The 20,384-nt window shown below is 39.6% G+C and overlaps 1 protein-coding gene across 1 annotated transcript; it reads left to right on the top strand.

Moving 5' to 3' along the window:
• The first annotated feature begins 1,603 nt into the window (after positions 1 to 1,603).
• ube2q1 (ubiquitin-conjugating enzyme E2Q family member 1) lies at positions 1,604 to 14,883 on the top strand. The gene is made up of 13 exons (XM_023411974.2): positions 1,604 to 2,302; positions 2,700 to 2,804; positions 4,596 to 4,718; positions 5,021 to 5,074; positions 5,518 to 5,658; positions 6,357 to 6,441; positions 7,062 to 7,122; positions 7,216 to 7,306; positions 7,403 to 7,461; positions 7,580 to 7,628; positions 7,766 to 7,861; positions 10,519 to 10,585; positions 11,535 to 14,883. The coding sequence occupies exons 1-13, from the start codon at positions 2,144 to 2,146 to the stop codon at positions 11,564 to 11,566; spliced, it is 1,122 nt and encodes a 373-aa protein (XP_023267742.1). The 5' UTR covers positions 1,604 to 2,143; the 3' UTR covers positions 11,567 to 14,883.
• Positions 14,884 to 20,384: the final 5,501 nt, after the last annotated feature.

Consider the following 20,384-nt stretch of genomic DNA (forward strand, 5'->3'; position numbering starts at 1 on the left):
GGACAGCACTATTTTGGGACAGTCAACTGCTCCCAAATCTCTTCTGATAACAGACTTACTCACAAAGGAAATGGCTTTTAAAGTTTGCTTTTAAGGTTTGGTGTTCTCCCTGAAACCCACCCAATCTGTCTAATTGAATTCAAGGACTAAACGTACTGCTTCTTGAAGACTATGCGCTGTCTCCCTAGTATTGAACCTGTCTGGCTGTCAATGTGAAAGTCACAATATTTCCAGGTTTTAATTTGACATCAAAAAGTAGCTTTGAGGCAAACTTAAAATTCATCTATAGATACAGTATTGCCATTTGTTCAGCCATCAAAAATAATGGAATACATAAATACAAACAATGTATAAATATAAACAGAATAGATGTCCCTGTAACCCAAAATACAATAACCAGTTTGTGGAAAGCGTGACCGTCAACAGTGTGTTTTAAGCTTACCCTGCCCCAAACCTAACCCTTGTTGTTCAGATGTTAAGGCAACACTACCCCCTGGTGGGCATGAGGTACTACTACAGAGAGGATTGATGCACAAATGCACCGCATCAAATGTTTCTATTAGAGAAAGGTAGCGCATAGACAGCATATGGACTACAGCAGATTATTTTCCTAAATACTTGTGAGCAGAGTAGATTTTATTTTACAACCCCGTATGCATAAGGCAGTGGGAAAGTGACATTTGGCCTGAGCAGTCATTAAAATACATATCTATGGTCTATATTTTATTGTACTGTATTATCATAGGCATATTCTGTGCTCATTAGGATGCAATATTTTACAAAGGTCCTCTATAAATTGTGATCTATCCTTATCAGTTAGATACAACACCAGGATGTACACACACATAGAGAGAGAGGGAGGGGCAGATTGTGAATAATAACCTTCGTGTGCAGTAAGTACAGTTACACAGATTCTTCTTTTTAATAACCTGTTAAGGTGTCCAGGTAGCCTGTTGAAAACAAATGGTGCAGGCACAATTCATGTGACTAATATGTTAAAGACACTGGAGAAAGAACATGCAAATCAGAATTTAGATCAAAATGGGTTGGAATTATGCCTCATTCAGCCCAAAGAACTCAAATAAGACTTTTTCACTGAAAATTAATACAAGTCAACAAGAATATTGTGTAGGCCATACTGATGCACACTAAAATGCTAAATTGCTCAGATTGTTTAACAAAGCCAATAAGTCATTTACAACAGCCTATTTTTTTGGACAATAACAAATCTTAAAAATATATTTAATTTATTAATTATGCCAAGTCATAAAATGATGAACAGCCCAGCTTTCTCATTGACAGTGCATCAAACTGATTTTAATCGGAAATATAAAGTAAATAATTTAAGGCATTTTGGTGGCACCAAAGTAAATGATGCACTAATTCTAAGTTGAATGCACGAGTTTTACTCTGGTATGCATTACCTTAAGAAGGTAACTGGTTCCTTTTGCCTTACGAACAAATCGAAATTACAATGAAGCTACTGTCCTGCAACAAATGTTTGACTAAACGAGCCAGTGTTGTAAACTTTCTGTTATTTTCCCACCCTGAAATAAATTGAGAACGCGCTGAATGCTGGGATTCTGCGGGAGCGGGGAGATTGCAGAACGCCATCTTTAAACCCCACAAGAGGCCAGCTACAGTTGTACACCGGGATGAAAAGCACTGTCCCTACAGCGGGATATAAGTTCCGATCGTGGAAACTGTATGATTGTTTCCCGGTTAAGTAAATAATAAGGAACTGTCCGAAGGGACTGTGAGGAGACGGTCACGGGACACCGCGAGAGCCTTAAAATGTTGTTATGATAGGCAGACAACAACAATAGACGGAGAGACAACAACAACGGACTGGCTCGCTAACTCGCTCGCTAGCATCTTGCTAAGCACTGCGCTGTTTTCAAATGCTAACTGAAAGCTAGCTAACGTTAGCTACTTCAATAGCAGATCTGTCCGGTCGCGCTGAAATTTGCCCGGACGCTGTTTATACCTGACACTGGGTATCCAGCTATATCTACAGGGGCAGTCCGTCTTTGCCACTTTGTAGCAAATTTTGTATAGAATTTTGCATCGTGGCTTTAGCTAGCTAAAGGCTAAGTCCCGACTTCTCCCCCTCCCCAGCGGCCCAGCCGGAGATGCATGGAAGATGTCGGTGTCGGGGCTGAAGGCCGAACTGAAGTTTTTGGAGTCCATTTTTGATCCAAACCACGAACGCTTCAGGATCATTGACTGGAAGCCTGACGAGCTGAGCTGCCAGTTTAATGTAACTGGGGAAAAGCTGTTAATTATCCACTGTAACATAACGGTAAGTGGACAGCAACACAAGTGCCAGGATTTATACACTTCCCTCGTTGGTCGTTAGCGAGCTAAAGTTAGCTGGTTAACTTGCTAGCCAGGTAGAAGGCTACCTCCACAACGGTACAATCTGATGCTATGCGGGACAGGTTTCTGCGTAGTTTTATTAGAGTCTCTAATAGCTACTCAGTCTTGGTAGCTGGGTTGTTGGTTGGACAGTCTGACATTAAACAGTCCTGATAAGCAACCCCGGCTGTTAGCTATCGCTACACTCTGAATGCTAATGTCGTCAACCCAAATTCTACGTTATTTACCGACTGTATTTAACCTTGCGACACGCAAGCAGGTAAACATGTCAACTGTGCTGTTGTGACCGTCTCCTTTTTGTTGTGTTTCACTGTCTTCAGGAATCTTATCCATCTACGCCGCCAATATGGTTTGTGGACTCTGATGACCCGAGCTTGGCGCAAGTTTTGGAGAGGTTGGAAGATGTGAGAAAAGGCAGTACTCTGGTATTTATCCCGATTCGCTTGTTTCACTATTTATCACTAAGGAAAACTTAACAATTTCTGTATACTATGTGAGGATATGCTTACAATTTTATTAATCATTGTGCAGTTTGTCTGCCATCCAAAATGTTGCCATAACACACAAACACACACACACACACAGTAGGTTTTGTTGAACCCATACTGTGAATGCTCACTACAAGACACAGATTATCTTGTGATACAGCAGTTTGCCTCAAGTAAACAGTAACATAAATGAACACTGAGTAGGGCATTTCAATGCCCAGCTGACTCATTCTCAAGGTATTCTTATTTGTTAAAACAGAGTCAAAGGTAGCCTCAGCCAAAATTCTTTCATTGTATATCAGAGGTATATGGCATGTGACTGGATGAAAAGACTACCCTTAATTTATTTTAAGTTGAATTGAATTGAGTTTCTTGGCTAAACAAGTATTGACCAGGCTGCCTCCCAGCAGGAGCATTTTCTGTGCATTATTGTGACATAATGGCAGCCTGCTGTGATGAGCCTCATCAGAAGGGGCAGATAATTGTGGTGCTAAATAATCTTTTTGCACTCCTCCTTTATTTGGGACTTATTTAATATGCTGGTTATTATATAGATGTGATGAATACAGGCTGCACTTGGTATTGGATTTTTATGTCAGTATTTTAGACTTGTATTTTAGAAGTTGTTGTCCTCAAACAGGCTTTGCTTCATTCTTGCAAGAATTTTGCAATGTTGGCTTAGGTAAAGAGAGTGTTCACTGACAGTTTTTGCCATTTTATTATTACATTCACAATATTTACACAACACTGAGGGTATTCATATGGCCTTTCAAACATGAATATAAACTTGCATGTGCTGCATAAATGTGTGCGACTTTCTACATAGGGAATGGGATAAACATGTCTAACTGGCAAGTACAGATAGGCAGGTTTTCAGTAGGCCAAATGGCTGTATCATTAGATCATCAGTACAACCTTTGAGGTCAAAATGTCTGTGACAAGCAGCCCCTTATGTAATCCTATGCATGTGGTGACACCCTGAGCTTAGTTAGCCTACTTATTCAAGCTGCTTGCTCTGTTTGTAGGACACAAAATATGCTTTTTATAGAAGTGCTGTCAGGTTTTTGGACAGAAGTTTTTTTTTTTTTTTTTTTTTTTTTTTTTTTTGTTTGCACCATAGCTACAGAGTCGTCAGCCAGATAAAGAGTACAACATTGTTAATGTTGTCTTTTAGGTAAAGGACAGACCTTGCCTTCCTGTGGATAGATAAGATCGATCCATTTTCTTACTGTTGCACAGATGTTTTTGTGGTAGCCTGTGTTTGAATTGCACCAAATTTGCAAAGGCAGCACACACTAGCTGATGGCTGCTCTTTTTATATGGGCACAAACAATTTTATTCTTCCTGCACATATCTGCAGTGCTATTACAGTAAATGTTTTATGTTGAAGTCTTAACTTTGAAGTAATATGTTAGTAGTTAGCCCAAACTTTATTGCTACAACTTACAGAGTGCTGGGCTTTACTTTACAGTGACAGTTATAATGCCCTCCAACACACTGCTTTCTGAATGATGTAAACATTTTACTGTCTTTTATCTTACACAATCATGAATCACAAATTCTGTGTTCAAGAACTTGTGATATTCACAACATCATCATGTTTGTGCTGGCATTTATGTCATGTCTGTCACATGTCTGCCATGTGGCATTGCTGTGTCACTGAATTTGCGATCTTCAATGGTTTATCTAACTCTATATCCCCTCTTTTTTTGTGGTTTGTCTTTCTAGCTTTTGCAGCAGTTGAAGAAACTTATTTGTGACCTTTGTCGGTTGTACAACCTTCCCCAACATCCTGATGTTGAGATGCTGGACCAGCCCCTGCCCGCAGGCCCCGTGGGACAAGACCGAAAGGCAAGGCTGCCTATTTTGTTCTTGTCAAATAACCTCCCTATGGCATGATACAGCCAGTATTTGATTACATTTAAGGAACTTGCATGCTTCAATTAGGATGTTTTATTATGCACTTCAAAACCACTTGTGCCTAGTAATGAAATATTAGCTTACATTAAAAGGGCTGTGGTGATTTATAGGACTTTTTTGTCTAAGCTTATCAATGGCCTCCTGTTTCACAGACAGTTAAAGGTTTTTTTGTAAAATAAAAAGACGAGTTAGCACAGCCAATAATACTTTGTCTGTGGTGTGTGTGTTTATAGCATGGGACAGAGGAGGTCACATCTGAAGAAGAGGAGGAGGAGGAGATGGGAGAAGTAAGTCATCATCTTTGCTCTACACACCTCATGTACCGCTCTTATGGTGCTGTGCTCAGTGAAAAGTGTATTTTTTTCCATCTTAGTCACACATGCTTTAAATAAGGCACGTTAAGCCTCTTCCAATTTTCCATTATGGTAGGTAGCTTGGTTAATTATAACATTTGATAAGAATGCCAACATTTTCTTTTTTGTTTTGCTTCTCTTTATCTTCATTATATACATTTGCATTATTACCGACAGTGGGTTTTATTTGATTATGATAGTTTCCCTTTGAATCAAACACTAATATAATTCTTGTTACATTGTGATTCTAGTGAACAAGCAAGTTCCCTCAGATCTTTTTACTTGGCACTGGCTTTGATCGCTGAGCTTTTTTTTTTAAGTTGCATGTATTTCTTGAGTACCAGATATGATTTAAAATATCAAACACAAACAAACAGGACATAGAGGATCTGGACCACTATGAAATGAAAGAGGAGGAGCCTGTGGATGGGAAAAAATCAGAGGATGATGGGATCGAGAAGGAGAATCTGGCCATCCTTGAGAAGATCCGAAAGAACCAGAGGCAGGATCACTTGAATGTAAGTGTTTGTTCAGTGAAGTACTTATACTGTATTTTATAGTACTTATGGTTCATGACATCTTTGATCTAGGACCAAACTTCACACCTTGGTAGATGTTGTGAATGCTACATTTGATGTACATAAAATTTTTATATGCTCAGCTATTCATATTGTCACTATTGCTTACTTTTGTGAAAGACAAATGTGCAAAGGTTTTTAAAAATAAAGTTAAGAAAGAAGACAGTGGTGAGACAATTCATACATTTATCTGACAGTGGGGAATGTGTCCTTTTTTTAAATGTGCTTCTATGCAGTATCATCAGGTTTCTCTTAGCATCTGCCCTTCAAGGCAGCAAAAACTTCTGAAAAGATTTGTTTTTCTTCTGGGAAGGTCTTTCTGCTTGCTCATCATCCTGTTCAATCGCTCTCTTTGTATCTGAAATGTGTCAAAAATGCAAAAATACAATTATACCCTAACTATAGAACCACAAAGGCATGCTTCAATGGCCTATGTTACATTTTTTTATTAATATTTTGAGGATCAGTAAAACATTATTTCAGGGGGTGTAGAGATATAAATATTGACGTCTAGCAGGATAAAGCTCTCTCATTGATGTTGGCCCACATTAAGTGCAAATGACAGGTTTGCCCTCATGGCGAATTACAAAGGGCTGTGTGCTTTGTCTTTACTGTTACAGTTGTTTTGTATTTTGCAGGGAGCTGTGTCTGGTTCAGTGCAAGCCTCTGACCGCCTGATGAAGGAGCTTAGAGAGATCTACAGGTCTCAGAGTTACAAGACAGGTATGCACACCACACAAAGGTCTGCTCTTTGTTGCAAATCTGCAAAAAAAAAGCACTTCAAAAACAACAACAAAAAAAATCTCAACCCAGAAATGCACCAGCACAAACCCACACTCACAATAATCATCATTTCTATCCTTGGGATGTGATGTGATGGTGGACATCAAGCATGGTGATATGAGGTACACATGATCAAAAGAAAGCATTTGAGAACTAGTTTAGTTTAGCAGAATACAGAAGACAGCCAACTCTTTATAACTTATCCTGAGGTCAACTACCGTAAGCTACTACACTGTTTACTTTTGTGCAAAGGACTCATATATGCTTTAGTAATGGCTATAAGCCACATTGATATGCTTTCCACAGAAAAAATGTTACTCTTTGAAAAATGAAGCACAAACCATTTTTTAAATAATTAGTCAGATCCATTTTATTTTATTTTGTACAAATTCCAATCACCTTTGAACAAGGCTTCAGATATTTATTGCTGAATTATCTGATGAGTGTTTGCCTCACTGCATTACCTTGTAGTTTATAGAATGAAAGTGGAGATCAAATCATTACAGCTGTTATTAGACCTCGGATTCTGCACGGTCATAATTAATCAATTTCTTTTGCAGGCATCTACTCAGTTGAGCTTGTTAACGACAGCCTGTATGAATGGCACGTCAAACTAAGGACGTGAGTAACTTTGGGATTTTGTGTCATGTGTTGTTTTCTCTTTTCGAATCTCACTTTAAACACAAGCTGACTGCATAATTTGATGACCAACAGGGTGGATCCAGACAGCCCCTTACACAGTGATTTACAAGTCCTAAAGGAAAAGGAAGGAATGGATTACATTTTACTAAACTTCTCATATAAAGTGAGTGAAATTGACTTTTGCCTTCATGAAAATGAAACACCATTCAGAAGTCTTTGAAGTTTGTAAATTAACCATTTTTGCTGTTCATCGCTATAGGATAATTTCCCCTTTGATCCACCCTTTGTCCGGGTAGTTTCTCCTGTGCTTTCTGGAGGGTGAGTTAATTTACCTGGTACACGTCTCAGTTTCTTCCATCTCCATAATCTATTGAGGTCAGGGTTGAGTTTGTAAACAAACTTAGATTAAAAGCTGTCTACTTCTTTCTTGCTTTAGTTATGTTCTTGGAGGAGGTGCCCTGTGCATGGAACTTCTCACCAAACAGGTATGTCAAATGTATCCAATGCTTTAATTTAATGTAAATCTGAGCTGCATGATATTAAATGTTACTTTGGATCGTATTTGCATCTGTTTTACATTTTTAAAACCTACTTTTACTGACACTGCGGTTCCTGATTGCAGGGTTGGAGCAGTGCCTATTCCATTGAGTCTGTCATCATGCAGATCAATGCCACTTTAGTCAAAGGAAAAGCCAGAGTGCAGTTTGGAGCCAATAAAGTAAGTGAGGAAGCACAAGAGGTTTAATTTCAAGTCAGGAAATATCCTGTGATAATGTTGACCTCATGTAATGAATGATGTGGACCATGATGCCAGTGCTTTGACACAGAGGCCTGGTTTCCTGGCTCTTAGTGGTGGCGTGTTGTGATGTGTGACAGCCTCCTGTTTCTGCAGCCAAAGCTGGCTGTGTGTTTTTTTAATTTTAATCCAAGTGGGGTGGGAGGTCCATCGTGTCACTACTGGGGCGGCCAAGGTAGATGCTTATCTTTTTGTGCTGCAGTTTGCAGTTGCTGTCACTTGTACTTGTTATGTTTTCTGGCTGCAGGCTTTATGCAGAGTTTACTAAGTTAAGTATGAAAGAAACATGGGAGTCCCTCTCAGAAGTTGGTCTCATAGATACACATTCTACTTTGCTGTGTCATATGTTTTGGTGTAGACTGAAATTTTTGCTGTTTCTCACTTGTATATTTTACTTTTCATCCTTTCCCAATCTGATAAATCTTGGCTAAGCATAATGTGCAACTGTGATGAAGTTTGTCTGGACAACTTACATTTTTTTATTCTTATCATAAAACCTCTGCATGATTGTATTGTAAGAGGTATTTTAATCAGCTGACACAACAGCTGTGAAAATTATTTTCACTTGGAGAACCAAAAGAAATCAGATCATAGCTTTTTAAATTCTCTTATTGCATAATGTTAGTATTGCAATGGACATGTGAGCATGTATTAGGGAGAAACAAGTATTTTTAGTTGTTAACCGATTCGTCTTAAAAGTGGATGCCGAGCAGTTGTCAATAAAGGCCTAACAGGAGTAAGGTGTCTGCATTATGCCAGAGGTGAAAACGCTTGCTTTGATATTGTGTTTTTCTTTAAGGAAAGAACTTTGTAAATTGTTCACTATAGTTGTGTTCAAGCTTCACCAGCACTGGAAAAAATGCATTCATGAAAACTATTTGATGACCTTTACCCCTCAATACACTTTCCGATTCGCACAGTGATCTGGGATAAACAAGTGTTTGTTGACAGTGTGAGTAGGTCAACGCATGTTACACAACCTGGTGTCTCAACCAGGGTTAAGCACTTAATCTGACACCACTTTACTTTAGTATGATAGGGTGAACCAGGGCTTCTTTAAAAAACAGTTACGATTTACCATACGGTCACTATAGAAATGCTATAGTAATACACAGGTTGATAGCAAAAGCAGCATGTAAGTAGAGCAGATTTAGTTACTTTTGTGTCTACAGAGGATGCATTCAGGTACAGTGCTGGGTGTAGGTCACCCTTGTTTACAATGTTTAAGCCTGACACACAACCACAGCCAAGATAATCATTTTAAATGGAAGAAAACAGACTTGATGCGTAAAAATTTTAGTGCAGGTTTGAATGTATTAAGCACAAGTGAAAAGTGATCCTTTATGTGGACTGTGCAGATGACGGTTGATTTGTTTTTTGTTTTTTTTGCGTGGCAGACCTGTGAGAAGGATGACTGGAAAATGTGCCAAAATGCCCCCTGTGTAGAAAAGTCCTTACTGCAAATATCGTATGGAACTTTGAGCTGTTTTGGCCATAAACTATATTATTCAGCTTCTTAAAGCAGCTTTCACAAATGGACTTTATTCTGGTCTGTGGTGTTAGACCGATCTTAATTTTGTACTGAGATTAGTCTAAAGCCAGATATACACTGTCACAAAAATAAAGACTGAATACTCTAAGCTTAAAAAGTTAGTAAAAACTAGAAGCCATGTTTCCATGGTAACAGGCAGTGACACCTGCAAAAAGAGGAAAACCATGGCTCATTATTTATGGTTTGCTCACAGTGATGGGGCGAGCAAATAGGAACAAGAGTTTTGAGAGATTACAGTAAACATGTTGGACATATACATTACATACATGTACCTGTGTGAACATTGATTAATTTTTTTGCTTACCCAGGGAAAATATCCTGAGCCTGACTGATGAGTTAGCAGAAGTACTGAGCTCTGCCACATCAAGAAGCCAGTCTGCAGCTCTGCTACAGATCTGCACAACACTGAGATTGTATTTTTCTGGATATGCTTGTAACTTTTGAATTCTTCCAAAAGTCAAACGTTTTCTGCTGTAGTGAAGGGAGCTGGGTGGTTTAAGTGGCAAGACTTCTTTTTTTTTTAGTTTGAAAAAAAAATCTTGCAGAATTCATGGCAGATTAGTCCTACCTAAGATAGTCCAGAACTAGAGAGCATTGCGCAATTGATGAATTTGGACATCTATCTGAAAAGTCAGTCAATCGCCGTGAAGGTGATCCCAGGTATGACACTATAAGCATTGCTACAGTCTTAATGAAGTCAGCCTTTATCATATAGATTTGTACAAAGTCCTGTGAATGTCTGTGGTTCATGTGTGTAGAGCTATGGCTGCAGAGCCAGGTCTTATGTGAATGTTGATGACCAGATGTGTGTGACAGCAGTCTGGTATGAATGGTCAAACAAGAGAGGAATGTGTGTTCATTATCCTGCACCATACACAGCATTTTGTTCTTGAAAGTGGAGATGGTGTGATACATTTTTTTTTTTTTGCTTGTGGAAAAAGCTGTCATTGCTGTTTCCTGTTCTGTACTGTCATCATAAACCCTGTGCACACTCTAAGGTTGACTTAATTTTCATCTTTTAATGCAGAACCAGTACAATCTCGCCAGAGCACAGCAGTCCTACAAATCCCTGGTTCAGATCCATGAAAAGAACGGTGAGTGTTTTTGTCTCCAGTTTCGTACAGAGTGCATTACTGACCTTGTTTACTGAAACCAAATCCGTCCCATGGATCAAAGCTGAGGAAAACTAGTGCATGGACTGTTGTGTATGTACCAAACATGGACAACATTTATATTTTCTATATAGTGGTTTTAGGGATTCATATTACGAAGGATGTAGATAATGGTAAAATGAAAAACAAATTAATTTGCTCTGAATTTATACTTAAACAGTAACTGTCACTTTGGCTCTGCTGTCACCATGATTCTGTTAAAGTCTGTTACTGACGGCACCATTTCATATCTCCCATAGCTGATATTTACCATTCTTTACACCTAACGTCAAAGATCTTAGTGACCCAACAGGGGGCAAACAGTTCCTGTCTTGTTGGAGTCTGATATGTAGTTCAACATGAAATTGACAATAAAATCAATAAAGAAAAACATCAACATTCACATTTTAAAGTTAAACAAGTTTTATTGGAGAAAAACGCACAGGTAAGTCAGTTGCTCAAAGATAACCATTCATGCAGCTTTTCTGTTGTCCTTGACCTTTGTGAAAACACACACTGCATTTAGAAACAGGCCAGGTGAAAATATGTAAATGACTTTTACTCCATCAGGCAACGTTGAGCTATATTTAATCGCAGTAGATTTTAAGAGTTGAGAACTGAAAGCCCTTCTGAACTTTGTTAAAATTCTGGACCATATCTGCCCTAGGTCTAACCACCGAACACTTTTTAAGCTTGCTGCTTTTGGTTCTTGCACTAACCAGACAAGGTTGGAAATGCAGATGCATGCCAATGAGGCAAAAATCATCTGCATGTAACCCTGATACTATTGGAGGTAGAGATTTGGTGATTGTTTTTATTTGTTGTATTTGTATTGTCTTATTTGTATTTTTTACTGTATAGTCATTATCTGTTGTTGTGCTTTTTCCCTTAGGCTGGTACACACCCCCTAAGGAAGATGGCTAAAACAGACTATTGCCTTTCCTGCACTGGGACCACATGTCTTAGATTTTTTTTTCTTTATCTTGCGACCAATATGTTTTTTTTATCCTGCAAACCATTTTGTTCTCTACATGAGAGTTTGAACTCCAAACCAAATTCCTCATCCAGCGACAACCCAGAAACTAGCACATAAACACACAGACACTCACACACGCCCCCACCTGAAATTTACATCCAAGTTCATCAGCTATTCGCAAGGATGTCCTCTCCCCTGGATATTTATCTCTCTGTGCATCTGTTGTCTGATACAATCTAATTTTTCCATTGCGACATTCGTTCTGAACTCCAGGAAAACAGTGGACTAAATAGCGCGCAAACTCACCCTTTGGTTTTGGCGTTGAGCATGCCAAGGTTACTTGCTGGCTGCGAGTTGAAAGGTGCGGCATGGCTTTATCCTCCAGCAGTGGCAGTCTGATGCTCCAGTCGCCGGACAGTGCCTCTCTGACCACAGACTGGATCTGAGAATGGCATGCGGCATTCCCTGATATGATGCACTGGTGGCTGGGAAGGACACTAGATGCTGGTGGTGGAAAAGAACCACCGCCTTTTCTCTCCACGGACGGCCTCTGTAATATTGTGCTCATGTATTATCTTTGTAATGCCAAGTTCCCTCCTCTGGAATAACATGCTTCTGAGGCTAGCTTGCTTTCAAACCTCTTTATCTTTTAAAGCTTGAAGCCCTGAGGTGGGGAGGAAGATGAAGAGACTTTTTGCAGCCTGGGTGGGACAGCCCATAATGAAGAACAGCATCCCGCTGAGCTCTAAAGTTGACGACCACTGTCATCATCACAACCAGCAGCTGGACCACTCCCTGCAGGAGAGGTTTGGTGTGTGGCTAGGCTGGCAACACAAGAAAACATGACCAGGCAAAGCAGGGGTGTGTTTGGATTGGATCACACTGTAATGTAGTTGATTTTAACTCCACATGTAAACATGTAAATTTGTATTTCTGCAAAAGGATTTAATTGTTTATAATGTAACCTTGTCTGGGTCTTTGGCTGGGCAGAGACTGTATTACCATATACCCCTGACTATTATCTGCAGGGGCACTGCAACTTCTCAAGACCCATTTAGACTAAAGAAAAGTTGCTTCATGGATGCTCTTGCAGAAGGAAACAAAAGTACACCGTGTTCTTATGTAAGCTTAATGACTACTGCGGTTTTGTTCTTTTTTTTTTTTTTTTTAAATATTGATTTGTAATCTTCATGTTATTGGAAACAATGACAGTTCCATTCCCCTTATTTGATGGCACCTCTTCACCACAATGGACGTAACAATGGCATAGACACAGCTGTTTCTGGCATTCCAGAGGTTTGGCTATTCATATCTAATCACTCAAACCGGATGAACCTCAGTAAGGCTATGCAGTGAAGACACAGTGTTGTGGAGTTTTGTTGTACTGAAGAAAATTAGTCTTAACAGCTTAACAGTGTAGTCACCTGCTTAGTTCTTGTAGCTGGTTCACATCCTGACCACTTTGCCAATCCTGCAGTCTGGAAAAAAAAAAGTGACCTTTTACCTTCTGACTTTTCCTTGACCTCGTGGCTGTTTGTAAAAATGCAGCCAGAGTTAAAAAATTCACAGCAATAGTCTTGACCATATACCTTCTGGATTCACACCTGGGAAGATCAACTGGAGTCTCTTCCGTTTCCAGATTATTTGTTCAGGTTTGATAAATTATTTGTTCAGAATTTGCCACAGGAGGAACCCAGCTCTTCCCATTCCCACCTCTCTGGTTACTATTCATAACCACTCGCAGCACTGCTGTACCCCTCAGTGTGCTGGGTCTTTGATGTAATGTGAATAATATGCAGAAAACTGTGTGGAGCATTCCAGTTAATGCAGTTACACGTTTGTTGTGGGTGTTCTATTGTGTGGTTACTTGAATTGTTTTGAGTATGTTGTCCTGAAAACCAGCATAGAAAGCTTAGTTATGCTAATTCATACAGTCATTCCTCACGTTTTGAGTTGATTTTAGAATTTCCTCAGTAATACTAACCTCAGTCACAACACCAATATCTTCAAAACAGGCAGAGATGGGTGTAAAAACATACAGCTTGTTTCATGTTCAGTACATGTCTGACATTTGTTTAGACTTGCTGGATGTGACAAAGGTTACCCTCCTTTCTTGCTCCTCCCTTTCTTCACCACAAGCGAAATCTTAACAAGACTATGGATCATTGGCATGGTTGTTAGCTGTTGTGATGCCATTGGTAAGGTACTAGTCACTTCATTCTGGTCACATTGTCGAGCCCACCCCTGCATTCTCTGGAGAAGCAAACTCAGGAATACATACTGCACACTCGACTTTGCAAAGGATTGCTTCAGAATATCGTCATGAAATGCAAGATTTAAATGTGTCGATCTTTTTTTGTTTTATTTTTTTGGGCCATTTTAAAATGACGCCCCTGTTTAACAGTACACATTGCAGTGTGTTTTGCTGTTGAGTTGCACACACTTGGATTTTCTGAATGCCGTTGAAGTTGATAAAATAATTACTAAGCAAGTTTTTGGAATGATCAGATAATGTGGAGTAAAGATTTGCTCCCACCCTCAGATTATCCTGCGCTTGATCAGGGGTACAGAACACATCTGCCCTGTTTCTTTGATATTGCTGTATTTTGCATGTCAATATATCAATGGGTGTTTTTCCCCAAGCTACTGAAGGCAATGAGTGGTTGGGTCGGGTGGTTTAAAAAAAGAAAAAAAAAAAAGGAAAAAAAAAAAGACTAGATGTATCCATTTTCTCATGACTTGTTTACTTGTGGTTTCCTACATCAGTGCACAGGATCATTTTTCCCTGTGCATTGTTTATTGAACCACGTCAGATACTATACGAGACACAAGGACTTAAAAGACATCCTACCTGCTTTGATTACCTTAAAACATGCCAGGATTCCCAACAATAGTAGCAGTTCAGATTAGTGTGCCATCAGAGCAGTTGTAGGCCTGCATCTTTAACCTGACGTTTGGAATAATGGGTGTACTCAAGTCTGTTGTGCACTGAATAACAGCTCCTCTCACACCAACACAAGTTGTCTGACTAACAAAAACCTTCTCTGCTTTGGCGAGCGACGTATTGGTCTGAGGTCTGAACTAGCCTGATTCTGGGTTCTTTACCTTGCTTCATTAACTGCGTTGGCCGGGTTATAAAGTTATGCACTGTTAGCATGCTTTGGTTTGGTTTCATTTTTTTTTTTTAACATTGCAAGGGTGATTTTGACCATGTAAAGTAATTTGTAAACTTGCATCAAGTTTATGAATAAAGAATTTTATGAAATATCTCTTCATTCAATTCTTATTAATGAAATTTGTCAATAACAAACTATTGACAGACTATTTGCTACTTGGTAGAAGAACCAAAATCTACCTGGTATTGAATGAAAATGTATCGCTGCCATACGGGAACATGTTTAAGTACTGATTAAGTTACAGATTTTGGCACCAGCTGCGTTAGGTCACATGTTCATTTGACGCTACATTAAAGTGACATCCGTCTTTCGCCCCTACACACTGGGGAAAGCTTGGAAAAGCTCTTGCCCACATGCATCATTGCTTTCCGTGTAATGTATTTCTTGTGTTTTCCAGTAGATGGTGTTCTTTGTCAAAAGATAAGTGTCAGTTTTGTCTATACCTGCCACTCACACTGACATGCAAAAAATGCAGCCCTTCTGGAATTAAACTGAAAATATGCTAGGGCCTTCATGGCTCTTAATTATAATAGTGAACTTACCTAAAACAAAGCAGTACACTTACGGTGCTGGAATTCAATTGATCATGAGGCTAAATCGCTGACTCAGTTTAACTTAATTACCTAAGCAGGTCGAATCAGTTTACCGGTATATGTAACAGCATGACCGCACATACAAAAATACTGTATACCATTTACTATAATCTGACAACTTATCACATACAGCATACACAAGTCAACAGTTACACTGCAGTTTGCTTAAGAGGGGAATGTATGTGTGGGGTGCACTTAAGGACATCAGTGTCCTTAATGCTATGGAGGAAATTCAGTTTTTGTATCAGTTTGTCTTGGATGACACTGATTTATGACACCCCCCACCCCCCGAGATGGTAACAGCTGGAACAGGTGGTGTGTTGGGTGAGAGGGATGAACAGATTTTATCCTCCCTTGTAATTGTAAAAGATTTCCTTTTGTCATGTTCATTCATTGGCTTTCCGAGGTCTATGTTTCTGCGTATGTGCTAGAAGTCACCACTAGATGGTATCAGAGCACTCTTGTAATTCTGGGATATTGTTTTTTTTTTTTTTTCTTTTTTTTTGTCTCTGGTGACATTAAAGTAGTTTTGTCTGCTTGTAACATCAGTCAGCAGTTGGTGCTCTGTTGTTACATTCAATCCTGCCAATACCACCCCTGTTCCTCATTTCCTTCAAGGTTGAAAGAATGAATAATAAGGCCATTTGTTTTGAGTGAGATATGCGATACAGTCTGATATGGACAGCTCATATTCTTCCATCAGTGTGTTTGAGTCAGATATTGTTACAGTGGGCTGGCAAGCGCTGCTCTCATAGATGTCTGGTTTGTGATAAATAGCTAAATCAATCCCTATCTGTCCGTATGAGGAGCAGGAAAGCTGTAGTAGATAACAGGGTTTTGGTCGATCATGTTGTTGCAGCCTGGATAGTTATGGACATTAGAAATCATTCAAACCAACCACCAGAATGTCATGATACTGGGAATCGGGACCGCATCACTAAGTCAAATTAAAGGGAAAGTTGTAGTAAGAAGGAGGAGAGTGAGAAGTGGAACTCAGCAGTTCGCCAGTGAGAGGCTAATTGCCTATTATTGCAGTAGTTTTTATTTTTGTTTATGTGTGGGTTTGGCTGGCTGGCCTCTTGGCGGGAGAGGAGCAGGCCTCATTATCGTGCTTCAGCCAATCTGTTTGTCCAGCCTGTCGCTTGACTCAGACACAACATTGTGAGGAGACCGACAAGGCTTCTGAGCCCGCAGGAAAGAGGCTGTGCATCTCTGTGATTAACTTGCTAGAGCCCACACTGAGATATCAAGAAATAGCTGACTTGTCCTCCTTCACCTCCTTCGCCCTGGGCCAAGAGGACAGCACAGGGTGGGCCGCATTCAGAATCATCTGGAGTTGATTGATAGCCTGTGGCTTAATGGCTACGTCCATCACTTTCACTGCTTTGCCTTCCATCAGTAACATACTCAAGTGTCAACCCAGATTCAGATAGTGTATCTCAGAAGCTGTGAGGATTCAAGCCTTTTGCCTTGCTGATGGGTCAGATGCTGTATTACAGTTAACTGAGCTGATATTGTGAATCTGGCATTGACATTTTCTGTTCGCCGCACACAAAAAGGAGTCAAATTCCACTGATCAATAACACCAACAGATTATGCAGTTGTGTTGAAGAACTAGTTTGAAACTAACTACTAAACGTTGTATTGTCGTTGTTTCTTGAACGCATTAAGCATCTTTGTAGTAGGTAGATAGTTTTTGGTTAGCTCCTGTTTCCAGTCCTTGTGCTAAGCTAAGCTAAGCTAACCAGCTGCTAGCTGCAGCTAACTACATATATACTATAAAGACAGAAGCTAGTTCTGAATTATTAAGTTTCAAACCTAAACTTTAAATGTAGGTACTTGATCGGTTTGACTGATCAGTTTGACAACAGCCTGTTATACAATATAAAAAGGAGCTTAAAATCCTAAACCACCAATATCGTATCCATCCAACAATGATTAGCATTTGTTAACATCTTAAACTCTCAGAGTATTTCTATTATGTAAAATGATATACTCATTATATACGTTATCTTGCAATCACAAGTTTTCTCACAGCCTCAGGGGTGCTTGCAATAAAAAGAAAAATTACAGTATACAGTCTCATTAGTTTATAACTAACTGCAAGAACCTGCAGTTATCTCTTTTTTCAGATTCATTTAATTAATGCAATCAGTTGCTGCCAACTCCTCTGGTCAGGCTCCCAAAGATACTTTAAACAGTGCAGCAGCACACTAACAACGCCAGATGCTTTTACGGACAGCAGGTGCTTCCTGATATCAATAGACACCCAACACTTTTATTGTGGTCTGTGTGAGCCTTGTTAGAGTAAATTGAGAACACAGGCACAGAGCTGCAGTAATGACGACTGGCTTTGAAAGACACGGCAGAATCAGTGGATGAACAACCAGTCCCTCTGTGACTCCGAATGGCCTGAATGTTAGAGCAGAGCATCTGGAGAGCAATAAGACAGGTGTCATCCCCACAGACATTGTTACTGTAGAGCTACACTGCTCACACTTGTTTGTTTTTGTAGCAGCACAATGAATCTTTTCTCCACATAACAGTCATTTTTTCAAATTCAGGCCTAAGGTCATGACATTTTCTTGACGCATAAAAGGCCATATAAAGTGTGAATAAGATGAAAAAACATGAAATTGACAGTATAAAAAAACTGGTTGCAAAGTGTGGAGGAAAATGGGCAATCAGGATAGTGAATGAAGAAGGTATAATGAATTCTGATTCTCTGTTGGTGGTGAATGGCAATGTGGGGAATATTATAATTTTCATGGGGAGAGCACTGTGAATGGCTACTGAATAAAATATGTTGTGTGGAGCCCTGTGTTTGTTTTTCAACTATTTCAGGGCAAGTTTTGCTGGATAGACTCAGAGGGATTTTTGGAGGATGCTTGAACCAAATTAAATTTACATAGAGCTATGTGGACCATCGGGAGGTTTGTGGTGGTTGTGGGGTCATGTGGCATTTTATTACAGGGACAGAACCAAAAATAAATCTGCACATTGTCACTTACCTTCATCAGGTTAAATTCAAGACTGTTCTGAAAAAAAAAACAAGCCAACAGGACATCTGTGCCAGCAGCTTTTAACGACCCTTAGTTACATTTTATTGTCAGGTGACCTCTAGTGGCCATAGTAATTGCGACAAGAGCGAAGCAGGAAGTTAGGTAACGTATGGCTGTGCATTTATCATGTTGCATGGGCAGGGCACACACAGGGAAGTAAAATGTTCATTTTCAAGGGAGTAAAGCAGCCAGCAGATATTTTAGCAGGCCACCATAGTGGTCACCTGTCTATCTATCTGTCAATCTCTGTCTGTCTAATTGCCACCCTGTCCTTGGAAGGGAATATCTCAATGAGCATCACCAGACAGTGACAGATTTACTTTCAAAGACTTGAAAATGAATTGGGTGCTGAGATGGGGCACTGAATTGAAAATAATAAAACTTTTGAACCAACACACATACACACATAGATCCAAATGATAAAAGTTAAAGAGGGATGACTGAAGAGATGAAAAAAGTGATAGAGCTCATCATTTTAATCTTTTCTCTGCTGGAGAAAATGGAAAATAAAGTTGACAATCACTTTAATCACATTTTTTAAATGTTGCATAATATGTTTCTTAAATCTGTGTTTGTGAAATCATGAGTGGGAAACACTTTTTTTATATTAGGGGATACAGAATATTTAGAGCTTTTAGAGACTTAGTGCTTTTATCCAACAGCAGCAATGCTTTACAAAAATCATCAACTAGTCCAGAGAAAACATCCTGCTTCATATATCCATATTTCCAGGCCAAAGAGAAGTCTCCACAATTTATTCAATACAGTGCTTGCACTTTGGAACTTTTATTTAATTTTGAGCAACCCAAACATTTCAGGAGAGCACAGTTGCTCACAGCACCACTGAGACACTGACCTTCACAGACACTCTCTCATGTCTCCATTAAAAGATTCACTTCAAAAATATTCAGCTTGCCTCTCAGGCTGCAGCAATGTCACAATCAAGAGCCACAATGCATACATTACACTAAAAGGCCTACTTTGAAATCCAATTCTCCCTGGCTCAAAGTATATGTAAATATTAATGATCCACGGATCTGCATGTTTCTCCATATTCTGCTGCTTTCATGGCTCTTTTTTATTCAGATCAGATCATTCTTTCGGTTTTCAATCACCCAAGACGAGGTGCTCACCAATGACTGCATACAAACACAATTTCTTTCAAAAGTTCTACAACATTGTGTTTGCAGTGAAAATATTGCCAAAACTCAAAAAAAAAGCCAGATAAAGACGCAAACAGCTGTGAACATCTCTGCTTTTTTTTCACTGTTTGGCCCCAAAAAGATCACATAATACCTTCTTTGTTGATTGCTTCAGTCTTTTCGCCTTGAATGTTGCCTCCTCGTCCTCCCTGTGCTGAAAGATAGCCAGAGGTTCAGTTCAGCGTGACGATATGCTTCCCTGCGCAGACTTATACTTCAGACCAAGCTAAATGGATTTCCATTAGAGGGGCTATGACTCATTCCAGATGCTTACTCAATACTGTGTGGGCACTGTAGCAGAAAGTTTCCTCCAGACAGAACAAAAAAGGACAACAACACCAAACAGTCTTGTATGAGGGAGTGTCCAGGGAGAGCTGTGCCTCGTACCTTTTGCATACCTCACGCACCAATTATCACAGCAAAGACGTTTGTCAGACTAAAGCATGGGTGCTGTTTTACAAAGCACAACGCCATGCACATGAAAAAGCAAGGGAGAAAACAAGATAGATTGCTAACTAGCTGCCGAGCTACCGCAGAGTAAGCAATAAAGAACAGCTACACAATCTTAATGGAAATTAGTTCTGTTAAAATGTGTATTTGACCCATCAGCCTGCTAAGCTGAAACTACCCATAGCATCAGCATCTGTTTGTGTGTGTGTGTGTGTGTGTGTGTGTGTGTGGGAGAACCCAGGGCAGTGAGTGCATGTTATGTTGCTCTACTGCCATGTATATA

The sequence above is a fragment of the Seriola lalandi genome, unplaced genomic scaffold, assembly GCF_002814215.2.
Source record: "Seriola lalandi dorsalis isolate HSWRI2012SDOR001 ecotype SW California unplaced genomic scaffold, Sedor1 jcf7180002054474, whole genome shotgun sequence".
NCBI classification, from domain to species: Eukaryota; Metazoa; Chordata; class Actinopteri; order Carangiformes; family Carangidae; genus Seriola; species Seriola lalandi.

Coding starts and splice junctions, on each gene's coding strand:
- ube2q1 (XM_023411974.2), top strand. CDS start 2,144: ATGTCGGTGTCGGGGCTGAAGGCCGAACTGAAGTTTTTGGAGTCCATT. Junction 5,659..6,356: donor AGAGGCAGGATCACTTGAAT/GTAAGTGTTTGT, acceptor TGTATTTTGCAG/GGAGCTGTGTCTGGTTCAGT. Junction 10,586..11,534: donor TCAGATCCATGAAAAGAACG/GTGAGTGTTTTT, acceptor TTTTTCCCTTAG/GCTGGTACACACCCCCTAAG.